We start from the raw sequence: 17,336 nt of genomic DNA, 5'->3' as shown, positions 1-17,336 counted from the left end.
CGCTGTGTGTGTCTGTGTGTGTGTGTGTGTGTGTGTGTGTGTGTGTGTGTGTGTGTGTGTGTGTGTGTGAGTGAGAGAGAGAGAGAGAGAGAGAGTGTAGGATATTACTATATTGTAAACTTTACCGTAGGATGCTATCATCATGGGCAGTAGTTGGCACAGGAGCATCAGAAGGACTGACAGGCAGGTCTACATCTGGCTGTCCGGGCTGAGCATAGACTGGCTTGGGTTCTAAATACAAATGTGCAGGGATTCATGTTATTATGGCAGACAGATGATGAACACGTAACACTGGCTGTACATCATCATAAACAAAGGAATACCCTCACACAGACAGAAAATGAGTGAGAATAAGAACAAAAACAACAACAGTGTGCATATACATATAAGCAAAATATTATCACACACATTCTTGTGTGCACACACGCACACTCAAGGCACACAGTGTCCTGAGCTAGGAAGTCAAAGAGAGAGGCAGCAGACTGCTGGAGGCTGGGGAGGAACGTCAGGCTCGATCAGCTCATATGGTTTATTTTCACTTGGCTCCAGGCTGACTCAGCCAGGCTCGGCAGGCGTCTGGATCTAACTTTTTAAAAGCGCAACAACCAAAAAAGGGCAAAAATAACTGTTTCGAATAAGAGTTCATTAATTCATGTAAATTTTCTGCTGCAAACGACAGACAGGGCCATTACACACCGTTTCTCAAGATTCACACTGATTTACAAATGACTATTCTTAGACATACAAACCAACATGTAATTTTCTGGCTGACTGATTTACATCTGACCTGGGAGGGGTGGGAGCTGTTTCTCCTCTCTGCCTCCTGACTCCTTCGGTTTGGGCAGAGGTACCTCCTCCGCTAGCTTCGCTGGTGTTGAAGCCGGCTTTGAGGCCCGTTCGTCGTCACGACTTCTGTGACTAAAGATGCAAAAAGATGTTTTTGTATAACCTCTCTTTAGAACATGAGGCACGAGATCATGAATAATGCATTCTGCAGATGTAGTGCTGCAAGGCAACATGAAACTGTCTCTTAAACAGAACATGCATTTGCTATGAATAGCTTCTTTCTACGCCTGCATCTTAGTGTTGAAGGTCATCACTTTGTCTTTCCAGTCTTTCGTGCTCTATTTTTAGAGCAGCTTATCCAAGGTGTCAGAGTGGGTTCTGTCCTCCAGGTGAATTTCACTGTGAGGCTCTGGCTTTAGACCAGCTTACTTTGACTTCCTTTAAAAAGAAAAATTGCGTAAACTACTGTATAAACTAATATACAGTGACATATGATGTCCAAATTTCCATGCATTTTGACAAACAGAAACTTCAGATGCTGATTGTGATTTCTTAGCAAGTGATAGGAACAGGAGGGATAAAGACAGGCTTCCCAGTGGCATAGATCTGTGGCTCTCCTGGTCACATGGCTAACTTTTTGGGAAGAGAGCTGCTTTGTTCACAGACTGTGTGACAAAGTAACTACAAAGGATCCTGCTTGAACTGGCTGGACAGGAACAAACTTCTTTTCATCCCAGGCTGCACTTAACTGCCAACTTCACGAGCTGAGAGAAAGGGTTCCAGATCACTGATCAGGTTCAAACAAACAAATCAAATAACATCCTGTCACAAGAACTCCTTCCTGTTAACTAAAATACACAAGGTAGTGTGCCCGTGCCACTGTTTAGAACATTATAGAGATTTTCGCTTTTTGTATATTAAAAATGACAAGAAAGGATGAGCCTAATAGGAAAAAATAGAGAGCGACTTAAAACAGGCAACTGGAGATGGCCTTTTATTACTGTGTGTCACGATTTCCTTTGTGGTGAACATGCAGTTTTGTCCACCAAAACATTGAAAAGAAGAAGATCCAGTGACACATTCAAATGATTCTCTCATCTTGAGAAGAAATGTCTCTAAATAATTGATGTCTGATATCAACAGCAACATCCATCAGTTAATAATTTGCTGTTACACAAAAGACCGATCTTCAACACACAAATTCATCACTTCTTTTAGACTGAGGGCTGTGAATATACAGTCGTTTGTCAAAGTCCCAACAACTCTACTGAACTACATTAAATCGAATAATTCGTTTATCAAATCCTCAATATTCAAATAGGGGAATGGCACCAAACGTATGGATTTGATCGGATCCGAGCTGGCCGAGTGAGATCTCGAGGGAGAACAAAGGGAAGCGGCGGCGGCCTAGAGGGAAGCGAGCCGGCGTCAGGAACAGGCTGAGAGCTCGTGCACACCGCACACCTCTGCTTAGCATCCTGCTCGCCAACGTCCAGTCACTGGAGAACAAGCTTGACGACCTCAGGGCCAGGATAAAGTTCCAGAGAGACATTCGGGACTGCAATCTCCTCTGCTTCACCGAGACATGGCTGAACCCAGCGGTGCCGGACCACGCCATCCAGCCGGCCGAGTTCTTCTCGGTTCACCGCATGGACAGGACACGGGACTCGGGGAAGTCAAGGGGAGGCGGCGTGTGTTTAATGGTGAACAACAACTGGTGCAACAGTGCGAACGTTGTTCCTCTCACACGCTCCTGCACACCAAATCTGGAACTACTGTCCATCATGTGTCGTCCTTTTTATCTACCTCGGGAATTTACATCGGTCATTGTAAGTGCCGTTTATATTCCACCACAAGCGGACACGGTCACCGCCTTATGCGAGCTGCATGAGGCACTCACACAGCACCAGACACAACACCGGGACGCTGCGCTTATTGTGACGGGGGACTTTAATAGCGCCAACCTCAAACGCGCAGCGCCGAACTTTTATCAACACATCACCTGCCCCACCAGGGGTGAAAGGACACTGGACCACTGCTACACTACGGTCAAGGACGGCTACAAGGCACAATCCCGCCCCCCGTTTGGCAAATCTGATCACGCCGCCATCTTCCTCATGCCAAAATACAAACAAAGGCTGAAACAGGAAGTTCCGGTTCAGAGGAAGGTCGCGCTCTGGACGGATCAATCGGTGGCCGCGTTACAGGACGCACTCGATGACGCAGACTGGGGCATGTTCAGAAACAGCTCCGACGATGACGTCAACGTGTTTACGGAAGCGGTTGTGGGATTCATCGGGAAACTAGCGGATGATACCGTGGAGACAAAGACTATCACAACGTTTCCCAACCAGAAGCCGTGGGTGGATAAAACCATCCGCGACGCTCTGAGATCCCGCACCGCTGCCTACAACACGGGACTCATGACGGGGAAATTGACCCGTACAAAGCTGTGTCATATAATGTGCGGAGGGCGGTGAAAGAGGCGAAGCAGCGCTACGGGAGGAAACTAGAGTCACAACTCCAACAGAGTGACTCTAGGAGCCTGTGGCGGGGACTAAGGACAATAACGGACTATAAAGCACCAACAACCGGTATGACGAACGCGGCCGTGACTCTGGCAGACGAGCTGAACACTTTCTATGCTCGCTTCGAGGCTGCAGCTAAGGTCTCCAACAATGCTAGTGTTAGCGGCGCTAACGGCTGCAGACAGGAAGATACTGCCAGCACCGGAAACGTGCTCGTCATCTCCGAGCATGAAGTAAGGAGAGCCTTCAAGAGAGTGAACACCAGGAAAGCAGCAGGACCAGACGGCATCCCAGGTCGTATCCCAAGAGACTGCGCATACCAGCTAGTTCCTGTGTTCACTGAGATATTCAACATCTCTTTATCTCAGTCGGTGATCCCCACATGCTTCAAAGAGTCCATCATTGTTCCTGTCCCGAAGAAACCCCACCCTGCTTCTCTCAATGACTATCGCCTTGTAGCCCTCACCTCAGTAGTGATGAAGTGCTTTGAACGCCTGGTCAGAGACTTCATCATTTCTTCACTACCAGACACACTGGACCCACTACAGTTCGCTTACCGTCCAAATCGTTCCACAGACGATGCCATCTCTCATCTCCTCCACACATCACTCACTCACTTGGACACTAGAAGGGGGAATTATGTTAAAATGCTCTTCATAGACTACAGCTCTGCATTTAACATCATAATTCCATCTCTGTGCTTGTCCTGCTAGACCTCAGTGCAGCGTTCGATACTGTTGATCATAATATCCTATTAGAGCGATTAGAACATGCTGTAGGTATTACAAGTACTGCGCTGCAGTGGTTTGTATCATATCTATCTAATAGACTCCAATTCGTGCATGTAAATGGAGAGTCCTCTTCACACACTGAGGTTAATTATGGAGTTCCACAGGGTTCAGTGCTAGGACCAATTCTGTTTACATTATACATGCTTCCCTTAGGCAGTATCATTAGAAGACATAGCATACATTTTCACTGCTATGCAGATGACACCCAGCTCTATCTGTCCATGAAGCCAGATAACGCACACCAATTAGTTAAACTGCAGGAATGTCTTAAAGACATAAAGACCTGGATGGCCGCTAACTTTCTGCTTCTTAATTCAGATAAAACTGAGGTTATTGTACTCGGCCCTGAAAATCTTAGAAATATGGTATCTAATCAGATTCTTACTCTGGATGGCATTACCTTGGCCTCCAGTAACGCGGTGAGGAACCTTGGAGTCATTTTTGACCAGGACATGTCCTTCAACGCACATATTAAACAAATATGTAAGACTGCTTTCTTCCATTTGCGCAACATCTCTAAAATTAGAAATATCCTGTCTCAGAGTGACGCTGAAAAACTAGTTCATGCATTTATTACTTCCAGGCTGGACTACTGTAATTCATTATTATCAGGATGTCCAAAAAACTCACTGAAAAGCCTTCAGCTAATCCAAAATGCTGCAGCAAGAGTCCTGACAGGGACTAGAAAGAGAGAGCATATTTCTCCTGTTTTGGCTTCCCTTCATTGGCTTCCTGTTAAATCCAGAATTGAATTCAAAATCCTGCTCCTCACATACAAGGTCTTAAATAATCAGGCCCCATCTTATCTTAATGACCTTGTAGTACCATATCACCCTATTAGAGCGCTCCGCTCTCGCTCTGCAGGCCTACTTGTTGTTCCTAGAGTATTTAAAAGTAGAATGGGAGGGAGAGCCTTCAGTTTTCAGGCCCCTCTTCTGTGGAACCAGCTTCCAGTTTGGATTCGGGAGACAGACACTATCTCTACTTTTAAGATTAGGCTTAAAACTTTCCTTTTTTCTAAAGCATATAGTTAGGGCTGGACCAGGTGACCCTGAATCCTCCCTTTGTTATGCTGCAATAGATGTAGGCTGCCGGGGGATTCCCATGATGCATTGAGTTTTTCCTTTCCAGTCACCTTTCTCACTCACTATGTATTAATAGACCTCTCTGCATTGAATCATATCTGTTATTAACCTCTGTCTCTCTTCCACAGCATGTCTTTATCCTGTCTTCCTTCTCTCACCCCAACCGGTCGCAGCAGATGGCCGCCCCTCCCTGAGCCTGGTTCTGCCGGAGGTTTCTTCCTGTTAAAAGGGAGTTTTTCCTTCCCACTGTCGCCAAAGTGCTTGCTCATAGGGGGTCATATGATTGTTGGGTTTTTCTCTGTATCTATGAAGCGCCTTGAGGCGACTTTTGTTGTGATTTGGCGCTATATAAATAAAATTGAATTGAATTGAAATTCCCTCCACACTCACCACCAAGCTGGAGCATCTGGGACTCAGCTCATCTATGTGTCAGTGGATCTCCAACTTCCTAACTGGCAGACCACAGGCAGTAAGGATGGGCGGACATGTCTCAGCCTCCACCACTCTCAGCACTGGAGCCCCCCAGGGGTGTGTTCTGAGCCCCCTGCTGTACTCTTTGTACACATGACTGTGTGGCCACTACCAGCTCCACCACCATCATCAAGTTTGCTGACGACACCGTCGTGGTGGGCCTGATCTCTGATAACAACGAGACGGCCTACCTGAAGGAGATTAGGAATCTGGAGAACTGGTGCCAGAGGAACAACCTCCTTCTAAACGTCAGTAAGACAAAGGAGCTGATAGTGGACTTCAGCACTAAGCAGGAGAGGAACTACCAGACCCCCGTCATCAACGAGTGCCCAGTGGAGAGAGTGGACAGCTTCAAATACCTCGGAGTTCACATCACGCAGGACCTGTCATGGTCCTGTCACATCAACACCGTGGTGAAAAAGGCCCGACAGCGTCTCTACCACCTCAGACGCTTGAGAGACTTCCAACTGCCCTCCAAGGTGCTCAGGAACTTTTACTCGTGCACCATAGAGAGCATCCTGGCGGGAAACATCTTAACCTGGTTCGGGAACAGCACCATGCAGGACAGACGAGCTCTACAGAGGGTTGTGCGGTCAGCTGAGCGCACCATCCGCTCCGAGCTCCCTGACCTGCACTCAATCTACAGCAGGCGGTGCTGGACCAAGGCCAGGAAGATCGTGAAGGACCTCAGCCATCCCAACAACAGACTGTTCTCTCTGCTGAGGTCAGGAAAGCGATTCCGCTCCCTGAAGACCAACACAGAGAGACTGAGGAGGAGCTTCTTCCCGCAGGCGATACGGTCTCTCAATCACACCACCACACAGTACTGACCCACACATACAGTTCTTACACACACACACTGGACTTTCTGGACATTGGTTTTGCACAACACTGGTCACTATATTCTTCATTTCCGGTTAATACTTGTACAGCTGCTGTTATTGTGTATATATTTATTTATATTTAGATTTCTTCATACATTCTTATATAGTTCTATATTGTGTATTTTGTTGTACAGTTATTTTATTTTCAACTTTAATTTATATATTTATCTTTATCTTATTCTTCCCAGTTAAATTTACCCTTCATTCTAATTTGTGTTGTACAGTTATTTCATTTTTAACCTTAATTTATATTCTATTCCTTCCTAGTTAAATTTACCCTTTTTAAATTTTCATATTTATTTCCTATCTTATTCATAGCCTTTTCCTTTTTTTGTTTTCTTTAGGTCACGAGCAGTTGTCCAAGCATTTCACTACATATCGTACTGTGTATGACTGTGTACGTGACAAATAAAAATTTGAATTTTGAATTTGGATTTCTCCAGCTGCTGAAGTATAACAGGAATAACCAAGTGCAGAAAAATCCCATTCAGCAACAGCTTTGAATTATGGCACCATGTTTAAGAGTTAAGAGCAGTGAGCTTCTACGCTCAGCAGAGCAGACTCTTGATCTGCTTTCAACCGTAATTTTGACCAAGACCGACTCTTTTGCGGCTTAACAGCTGACTTTTATTTTTTGTCAGGTCAGTGAGCAGAGTGAAAGGGAAACAACTGTGGTGCTCTATTGAGTTTAAATGAAGAATTAATGAGGTACTTTCAAACAACGTTAGAGTCAAAAGAAGTGGTGAATGGAGTAATGGTTGGTGCTAACACACACTACCTTTCATGAGAAAAACAGAAAAGAGGAAGGGAAAAAAGCTTGTTTTAAAGCATGGAATCAAATATCATCAGTTGTGGTTACTTAAAAGATGTTAAAGTCTTACTAAATGGTTGCATATAATTTATTTTAATTTCACTCAATAGCAAATTACTGTCTTAATTAATCAACAACAGTCTAAAAACCAGTAGAGAAATTATGCTTAGGACAACCCAGTATCAAAGTGGTTTTGTACTCCACCCACATTTTGGTGATCAATGGTGCTGTTCAAGTTTAAATTGGTATTGTTCTAAACTTCATTCCATCAAACACAGAAAGTTGTGAAGAGAAGAAAACCAGAATATATACATACAAAAATAACAATGTTTCTTGCAACTATATCCCACGATTTTATTCATTTCCTGAAAGCCGGGTTGATGTTCTTTACCTGCCATTGCTGATTTGTGGAGGTGAATGTCGGGAGTGGTCTGAGGGTTCAGATCGTCTATCTGGAGAGCGGGAGCGGCTGCTACGATGTCTGTCATGTGATCGATTGGAATGGTCGGATGCCAGAGAATGGATATCTGAAATGTCTGGTTAAACATAAAGATACTGTGAAACGGCCGCAGCCTCAAAGTTGCCCTGACAAGTCTGACTTTCTTCGTATCCACTCATTTGAGTTGAATTCACATCACTCTCACCATCTCTGTCAGAAGCGTTGGCTGAGGGAATACTGTCATCGAGGTCAGGGATGTTCAGCAGGGTCGCTCTCTCATCCCTCTGAACCACCATTTTTAGCTTGCCCTTTGACCTTTCTATCAGCTTCTTGGCATCAATCAAAGAGAGGTTCTCTGTCACGGTGCCATTAATCTGAAAGAATCAGCAAAACAAGCCATCAGAAATGACATGAAGTAAACATTCGTACACAGCCACAGAACTTGAATGAAAAGAGAAACATTACAAAAGGTGACATGTCTGGGGTTATTATCTTAATGGTATGAGACCACATTAATGTTCCTCCCCATAACCAGTCTATGCATTAAAGGAAAGGATCAAGATGTGCATGTTGCTAAATGTGACGGTGTCCTTCTACACAGCATGTTCCCAAAACATTAATACAATGAGACAAAGTAGTACATACTGCACATCCTTCTATCTGAATCAGGTTAGATTATATAAAGAACATGATCAAACATTTTCAGTTTATCTTCTATGTTTCCAGTGATTCTCTGCCTTTCCCCTCTCACCTTCAGTACAACATCCCCCTCCTGGATGTTGCCATCCCTGGCTGCCAGGCTCTCAGGGGAAATGTCCTTGACAAAGATGTGGCTGGCCAGGCGCAGGCCATATTCTGCTTACAAAGTGAACGACAGCAACAAAGACAACGTTAGCACAGAGTTCACGTGACAACACCACGCTGACTGCGATTCTGCTGACATCTGCTTCTCCCACTGGGATTAACAGTACTGATTAAAGAAGATTAATTGCTCTTTTACTTAGATTTACTTGAGTTTACTTGGATTTTGCTGTGGCTGGCAAGTTTTGTTTGCTCTGGCAGTTAACCAATGCTGATTTGGAGGCTTTATTCTCTTCTAAAAGAGAATATGGTTGTCTGTTAATAGTCATGTAAAGCAAATGGCAGGAGATTCCCTGCTTCACTATCCACTGTTCTGACTCCCTTTTTATCCCCGACTTTGTGAGCCTCACCTTCATTTTTGCGGGATTTCACGAGAGTGACCTTGGCGGGCCGTGGGGGCAGGTTGTGCGAGCGGCGGTCTGAGCGTGGGGAGAGACTTCTTTCCCGTGAGCCGCTGCGTTCACGTTCCCTGTCCCTGCGACCGCCGCTCCGCCCACTGCGCCTGCCCATAGTGCCGCCCACACCGCTGTACACGCCACTGCGTCCACTTCTCGTTTCATATATCTCTTCGTCGTAGCTATCCTCCTCCTCGTCATGCTCTGACATAGTCTCCCTCTCTCCCAGGCGGCCCATGGGGACGTGCACCTTCCTCTTGCGCCTGATTGTCTAAACAAAGGGAACAAGACATGAAATGAGCTTGACAACCAACATGAGCCAGGCACTCCCCTTATCATGCACATTTCTTCTGCTAGTGAACTACGAAAACATATGAGAGAGCCCAAATAACATTATTAGCAATATGCATATCTCTGCTACAAACACTTTTTAAGTCTGACTACAAAATGAGCTTTCCAAGAAGACTTCATAATGGGATGTGACACTCACAATTTTGGCGAGCTTCCCACTTTTACGAAGCTGCTGAACAGCATACGCGTGCTCCACATTATCCATGGAGACAGCGTTGACCATAACGACTCTGTCATTTTCCCTAAAGAAATGAGATACCAAGAACAGACAGACAGTGGAGTCTTTATGGAGCAGGCAGTGTAATTTAATACTAAAAAATGAGCTGCATGACTGGGTTCCCGATAATACAACTAAATCTTACTGCAGTAGGCCTTCTGCGGGGCCTCCTTTCAGCACATCTGAGATGACAATGGAGGTCTCACCACTCTGAAAATGAGGGTTATCCCGTCCACCTGAAATGGCTATCCCAAAGCCAAACCCTGGTGCCTGCACACAGAAATAAAAACAAAACACAAAAAAGATAAGGATGTGTGGATGGACCAAGACACTAACTGATGAGTAGAGACAGATGTATTTAAATGACCACCTCCTGGTACGAATCCAACAAAATAATTGTTTGTAAAACCACCTCTACAGAATACAGCAGTCGAACACTTTGAAGCGATGCAGTTTGCGTGCAAACAATGTGCACAAAGATGCCAGATCAGCATTTGTGCAATTTATGCTCCACAGCCAAAAACATGGAATCGTGTAGAAGAAAAGCTTTTTGTCTGTTCCACGTGCAATTAATTACACAGTGAGCTAACTCCCTACATGCTGTGATCCTGAAAATAGCAGGGAAGAAAAATGCTGAGATGGGAGATAGAGGGAAAATAACGTAAACCAGGTAGGGCAGAGAGCGTTTAGGATAGGGCATAATTTCAACATAGACAATTATAGAGAGTAAAGGAAGGATAACAGATACCCACCCTGTGTAGTGTTACTGTGTGCTGTTCCCAAATGACTGTCTCCTCCATTGCTGCACTCTGAAAGGCAAAGAAATTGCGCAGTGCTTAACACATAAGCTCCAGAGTTCAGACAAGAAGAGTTAAAATAATTCATTATTCCAACTGATAAAAAGGTGGAAGAGTGGCTCCCAAAATACATCTGACAGTGTCTCCTTCAGTGTTTAACCTTTAACAAAGTCTGCATAAAAGGTCCAATGTGCTGTTTTTTAATGAACAGAGTAGGCGTTATCTGTCCAAGCTAAATGTCTGCATAATGTGTAGAGTAGCATTTACCACTTTTGCAGCAAAAGCTACTTATACTGAGATACTGAAAAAAATAGAGGGTAAGGGTTTGGACTACTGCTGCTTTATGAACATCAGCCACTTGGGCAATCTAGGCTACATTTCATTATTCATATTGTATTATTCATACTGCAAATAAAGGATGTAAAGATTATAAACAGCAAATCGACTGTGAAAGCACACTGAGAGACTTTAGTAAAAAAAATTAAAAAGATAAACAGAATATTTGAATACACAATAATAGCACTGATTATTTTTTGTCCTCTACCAAGGTTCCTAGTGGAAGGGGAAGTGTTTCACCACTAAAAAGTAAGACAGGGTACACATCAGGACGCTTGTTTGTTTCACACTGTTGCTGATTCACAGTGATACAGATGACACAACAGAGCACAGCAAATAGCCCAGGCACACACCATAAACATGTTGGTTTTTAGACTAGACAGTCTTCTTTGTAGTGGGTCCACAGTATGAGGTCCCAAGTTTACAGTGAACTGAGTACAATAGCACAACAGACAAAGATCCTCCTTCATTAAATAGGGCCACACTGGCAGTAAGTCTCTAAAATTGAAGGACAACCTCAGCCCCATTAACAACCACAGAGGATAAGATTAAGGTCACCTCAGTCAGCTGCTGGGTTAACGCCATCCTCTGCGACCTACAGCCCGCTTCTTATCTCTGGCTCTGTATCATTTTACCTCCACTGCAATCTCACAACACATTAGACATTCAAGGACTGCATATAAAATACTACGAGGTCATTCCCATTGGGGCAAATTACAACCACCATCACAGCACTTAATGCAATAACCCCCATCTGTCATGCAAAATGATCCTAGCCTTGTGATCTTAATAGGTGAGACTGCCACACATATCCCCTTCTGCTTTGCTGGTTATTTCTTTGACACCTCGAACGCTTACAGTATTAACCACCTATGCAGAAATCTCATGTTGCGGTACATTAAAATGTGATGAAAAATGAGCAAAGGGAGATTACTCTTCACGCTGAAAAGGAGCATCGGTTCCAGTGCTTAGACCTGCCACTGAGACTGCTGTCGACGGGTTGGCAGCTTCAAACGCAAAACATCTAGCAAGAGTCAGTCCAGTTTCACACTGAAAGCCATTTTGCAGCACATCAGTATGACAACTTGATAATGGAAGTGCTATTAAGCCACAAAGAGCGATAAACAGCTAAAAACCTTCGATGGTCTGCAGGCCAAATACTGAACTACAGACCACTATGAAATCTCATATAGGGAATAGGGATATTCAGTTAATCATTTTTAATCAGTAAAGCTACCTGTCCTTAATGGCATCCATCAATTATGAAAACAAGATAACCCATCCCATTACTTTTACCCCCAAATTCATCCCCCGTCAGAGTGTGGCAACAAAAATATAAGGTACTAAGGGATTGTGAGCCCAAGGACGCACAATTTAATCAACCTTACACAGTAGTTAAGATTCAGGGACACCCTTTTTTAAACTATCAAAATGTATTTTGCAATATTGCACAGTTTTAAGTCATCACCAAAATGTGTGTGATGAGAAACACTAAAAACACACCCAGAGATTCTGAAGTTGAAAATAACAACAGCCATGCTGCTGCAGAAGCAAATGTCTGAACAAAAAAAGTAACTCAGATGTGAAGAAAACAATGTCCAACTTTTTTTTGTACAGCAGAAATCATATTCAGAGGCAGCAGCTTAGCTGACCAACTGCTGCTGTGCCGTTTATTGTTTTAGCACCCTGGCCTCCTTCAACACATCATCCTTATGTCTGCTGCGACCTGTCGGCCAAATGCCAAAGATTAGCTGGCGTCTGGGAATACAGGCAGCTAAATAAAATGCCACAAGTGGCCCCAGACGTGCTCAGCTTGGCAGCAACAGTCACAAACTCCTCAAGCAGCTTATAGTGGGGCTCACACAAGGAGGGTGAACCAAAGTTTGAACAGGGGAACTCCCCCTGGCCTTTCACACTGAATTATCTGCTCTTGAGAAAGGGTGGGGTGGGGGGCATCTGAATATAAACAAGTCTGGTGAAAGCAGAGGAATGATCTCCCGCTAGAAAGTTTGCTCTTTCAGGGAGGAGGATTTATGCCCCAGTCTTCTTGATCAGCACTGTGCAAATGCTGACGCCAAGAGCTCAAACATTTTGCCTAAATTTATAGAGACTTGCTTCTAACTGATAAATTGGGGGGGGGGGTTTCCAGTTGATAGTCAGACTTTCAAAACTTCTTTATAAGCATTTATGCAGCATAACACAAACATGTACGCCCACAAACGTATAATGTTTTAGAGTGGGTAGCAAGAGATGTCAATTTAGTTGTCTGGAAAACATGTTTAGAGGATGCTTCTAAAGCTCCACTGAATACAAATAAATCACTGAAAAATTGCAATGGGGCAAAACAAAAGGACCGAATACCAAGGGAAAAAGACGAAAAACAATCTCTCTCTCTCTCTATCACATGCACACACCTTTCACTGTGAAGGGATATAATTTTGCTACCTCCTGCTCCTGCAGAGCTTGTTGCTCTGGTAACAGAGGGGGGACTGTGTGGCTTTCTAGTGGCCTTTCAGGACAGGTCTGAAGGTTCCTCTAAACTGTAGGAGGTAAATTTAAAAAAAAGGAAATAAAGACAGGGCCAAATCAATTCATAAAGTTCATAAAGTTTTGTGGCTCAAATGAGCACTACTATTTTTTGCCATAAGATCTAAACAGTGAACTAGTGACTTTATATTTGTCAAAAACAAATATGTTCATTTCCTGTTCCAAAAATGTCCAAAACATTTCTTTTAAGTAAACACAAAGTAAGGTATGTTGTTTTCAGTGAAATGAGCATAGGTTGCTGTAAAGTTGCACCAACATCCCGTGACTGATGACTTTCAGTGCCATAATGTGTACACCCTTTACAGCCACAATTTGGTGCCAAGAGAGGCTTCATGCCTCAAGCTAAAGCCAGGCCTGGCAGCCGCTTCACAGTGAGACACACCATGTTGGTTGGGTCATGCTTGGGGGATTACAACTAGGCAACATGGAAGCCAGCACTACAACACAGATGGACTTTAATGCAGATGGAGAACGGAGAGGAAATCTCTGCTCAAAGAGGACTGTGTCAAATCAATGCACAAATGGTAAAACAACGCAATCATCAATGAGCCCACTGGGCTTTTTATTCCTCTGCAGAACAAACTATTATAGCATGTCCATAAAATACTGCTCTGCCAGCAGTCTTTCAAGCTTTTAATTTCCACTTGTAAATCAATTACAGAATGCTACTAACAATTATTGTCATTACTGATCATAGCTCATCTTCCTGATTACTCCTTCAGCTGCTCTATAAACCAAAAACCGTGACCAACCTAGTTTCCAAACAAACAGATGACGTTCAGATTTAAGAAGCTAAATCTAGCTTTCTTGCTCAAAAGATATTTTTAAAAAGGCACATGTGTATTTTGCAAGTTGAGGGGCAAATGGCTTCTTGTTACAGGTACTATCTGTATGCCAGTGGCAATAAAACTGAGCAATAACAAACTTACATATACTTGTGTGCCCCGGAGGTCCTCTCTGAAGTCAGCGAAACAGTAAATTTTGTCTACTTGGCAAATACTAGCAGACAGTTTGGCAGGGAGCTGTGACAATTCTTGTCACTTTCAAATAAAGGGCCTGCAACTAATCAAATGTGCAGCTACAAACCTGACTTGCAATGATTATGAAAACAATATAATTAACATAAAAATAGTGCTCTAGTTTTGTTTTGCGTCACTGAATCGAGCAGACCCCTCTCCTTTTACAGCGGTGACCTTCAACCCTCCCCTAAAAGCAAAAACCTCCCTCCCTGCCAGGCTGTAGCAGGTTTGGTTAAGCTTGAGCCAAGATAACAAAGAGAGAGCCTGAAGGAAAACTAAAGAGGTAAACCAAATGGATACACTTTTTGTTTTAAAGAGTTTAGCAAAACACACGATAAGCCTAACTATGTTCTCTAAATTGTTTCAAACAATCAGGATGATAATATTTATTTTACCATAATCAAACAGCCCTGCTTAAAAAAACGCAACTCTGCGTAAAAAAAGCAAATGATATTTTGTTATAACTGAGGCAACATTGTGCGATTTTGTGCTGAAGTATGGTTTAGGGGTGAGGCAGAGACTTATTCAATTCTGACCGCTCTGGGACCAGAGTAGCTAAAAATAGCTCTCATTAATTCTACTGTTGTGGTGCTGCAACAGAGTGATTTAGGGGGGGAACCTTGCAGCATGAACACTGAGGAACATTTAATAGGTTCTTGTTGTAGTAAATGCCACAAATCGACCAAAACAAATGATAAAATACTGCAAAGAAAATACATCCACTCTCTCTTTGTACTGCCTATTTATTGTATTTCTTTGTAAGGTCTGAGGGAAAAAAAGAGACTTTGATCGTTCTCACAAATCTGTTTCAGTGCCAGTGTGATGAAAATGTGACTATTCATATTTCAAGAGTAGTAATGAGTCGAAACAAATAAAATATGATAATTAAAGGTTTACAGGTGGCTGAAAGCAATAATTCACAATTATTTTTGTTCACATGCATCAGCACATGATTAGCAGCAATAAAGCCAAATGAAGCCAAGTCTGCTGCAAGCTTAAATATTCAATCCTAGCAATAAACATACTGCTGAGTTAAAACAATTCTTTCCCTTTTGCTTCTCTCCAAGACAGTTTTCAAATTACACTGCAGCCAAAGACAAGAAAACAACAACATGAATACACAACACTGTGGCTGCTGGCAATGAATCAACAAAGTAGAATAAGATGATTGATCACTTCAGCAATTGAAATCGATGTACTGGGGAGTGCTGACAACTGCTAAAACTCTCCTGCCGGGGAGAGCATAGCCCAATGCTAATGAGAGCCCATGCCTTAGTGCCAGTCAAGGGTTCCCCTGAGAGACAAGTGACACTCTACACATACAACATGGAAAGACACCGTACTGCGGATCTCTACCTGAGGGAACACAGTGGCAGAGATGCAGGAGAGCGATACGAAGGTCAAGAGAAGAAACCCAGAAGACTGATAGAAAAGTTAATCCGCAGCCATGAAGCACATGTATTATCTAAAGGAAACTGTGAAACTCCCTTTCCTTCAATTTTACTCCTTTCATCTATTTGCTGCATAAGTATTCAGATAACACTGATGCATAGAAGATTAGAGGTACTTACATGAATTCATCCTGCTCACTACAGAGGACACAGAGAAAAGCGTCTCCAACTCCAACTACTCCCCAGTAAATCCAGCAGGAGATTCCTGCAGACGCACATCAGCAGCCTCAGTGCATGACTGCACCAATCAGTGCTATGAGGAACACTGCCCCCACCTTCCTCTTTCCTTCTGTTAGATTTGAAACCACAGAAATTACGACCACAGGTGAGGGGTTATAAAACACACTCCGCAGCTACACCCTAACGTTTCCTCTGGCCCGTGAGGGTCTGTGTCCTCTACCAACATCTTCCTTCTGAATGTATCCTTCCCTCTAACTCTATCCTTACACACTCAGGGGATCGAAACAAATCCCCTCCAGCTTGGCAGCGATCTGTGTGGGATCTGCAGTTCCGCTACAGCATGGGACTCCTCTGTACTAGTGAACATCCATCCGCAGTGTAAACTGCTGTATCGGACTTAACCCTTGAGCTGCCGTTAAATCGGAGCAGAATCCACCAATTCGCTCAGCATGTGGGATATTACAAACCACCTCCTGCTTTTCTCAGGTGTGCTGCATTACATGCATAAATTATGCTAAACGTGTTAATGAAATCCAACAGAAGATTGGCTGTTCTGTTAGCTTCATGGTCAGTATTCACAGATTCCATGATTACAGCAAAAACACAACCACCTTTAAATCTGACATTCATATAATCTTTGGGTAAAATTAACAGATTGATGACACTGCACATGAAATGAAAAGACCCACACAGGGAAATACAAGAGGCAGGCAAAGCAACAAAAACCTAACATGTTAAGTAAAATGTTCAATCAGGAACATCTAACAGCTAAAATATCATTGTGTTTTGTTTGTTGTCACTTTTGTAGCACTGGTTCAGACTACTCTAACTGCAACTGTAGCTTCAGTCAGGGACATTATATAACCAACTATATTGCGCTTTAGCTATAATTTCAAACATGAAAACATACTCCCCATGCTTATCATAAAAACATCACCAGTTAGTCTGTTTAGGCAAGGGAGCATGTGCTGTGCATGGTCACAGCTACTCCCTAGCGATATGACTGGGAAATGAATATCAACGAGCGTGCTGAAACTGAACTTCCAAGAATGCAACCTCTGCAGTGCAGGTATCTCCACTGTTGGCATTTAACTTGCATATGAGCGCATTTCAGATGAGTGCAAATATGAACAATATTAAATGACTGACATTTTAATGTCTAACAGTAACAATGTACAAAATCAGTGCATTCAATCAGCTACCAGCTGCTTTCAGTCAGCCGTATACTATAGGGCATTTTTTACTAAGCCCAAGCATCTTTAAGATTAAAAATAAGACATCTGGGAATAAGAAACACAAACTAATGTGTTTGTTTCTTTTTTTTGTTTGGTTTCACATACCTATTATTGTTATAATTAACTGAACTATTATCTTACCCATGACATCT

General features: G+C 43.2%; 1 protein-coding gene across 11 annotated transcripts in view; it reads right to left on the bottom strand.

Moving 5' to 3' along the window:
• Positions 1 to 17,336, bottom strand: part of tjp1b (tight junction protein 1b) — a 65,180-nt gene that overhangs the window by 15,803 nt on the left and 32,041 nt on the right. For 8 of the 11 annotated variants that reach the window (XM_085462101.1, XM_085462103.1, XM_085462104.1 and 5 more), the window contains 9 exons: positions 10,372 to 10,428; positions 9,765 to 9,889; positions 9,542 to 9,644; positions 9,007 to 9,322; positions 8,547 to 8,653; positions 8,001 to 8,169; positions 7,748 to 7,892; positions 788 to 918; positions 126 to 231 (listed from right to left, as the gene is read on the bottom strand). In XM_085462101.1, the coding sequence (XP_085318227.1) occupies positions 126 to 231; positions 788 to 918; positions 7,748 to 7,892; positions 8,001 to 8,169; positions 8,547 to 8,653; positions 9,007 to 9,322; positions 9,542 to 9,644; positions 9,765 to 9,889; positions 10,372 to 10,428 (1,259 nt within the window). The remainder of the gene's footprint in view (positions 1 to 125; positions 232 to 787; positions 919 to 7,747; positions 7,893 to 8,000; positions 8,170 to 8,546; positions 8,654 to 9,006; positions 9,323 to 9,541; positions 9,645 to 9,764; positions 9,890 to 10,371; positions 10,429 to 17,336) is intronic. The other 3 variants (XM_085462102.1, XM_085462112.1, XM_085462107.1) reach the window with 1 other exon arrangement.

Source organism: Copadichromis virginalis, linkage group LG7, assembly GCF_057382275.1.
Source record: "Copadichromis virginalis isolate Kocher_CV1m ecotype Utaka linkage group LG7, C_Virginalis_male_GT1.1, whole genome shotgun sequence".
Lineage (NCBI taxonomy): Eukaryota > Metazoa > Chordata > Actinopteri > Cichliformes > Cichlidae > Copadichromis > Copadichromis virginalis.
This window is presented reverse-complemented; position numbering and strand designations above follow the sequence as displayed.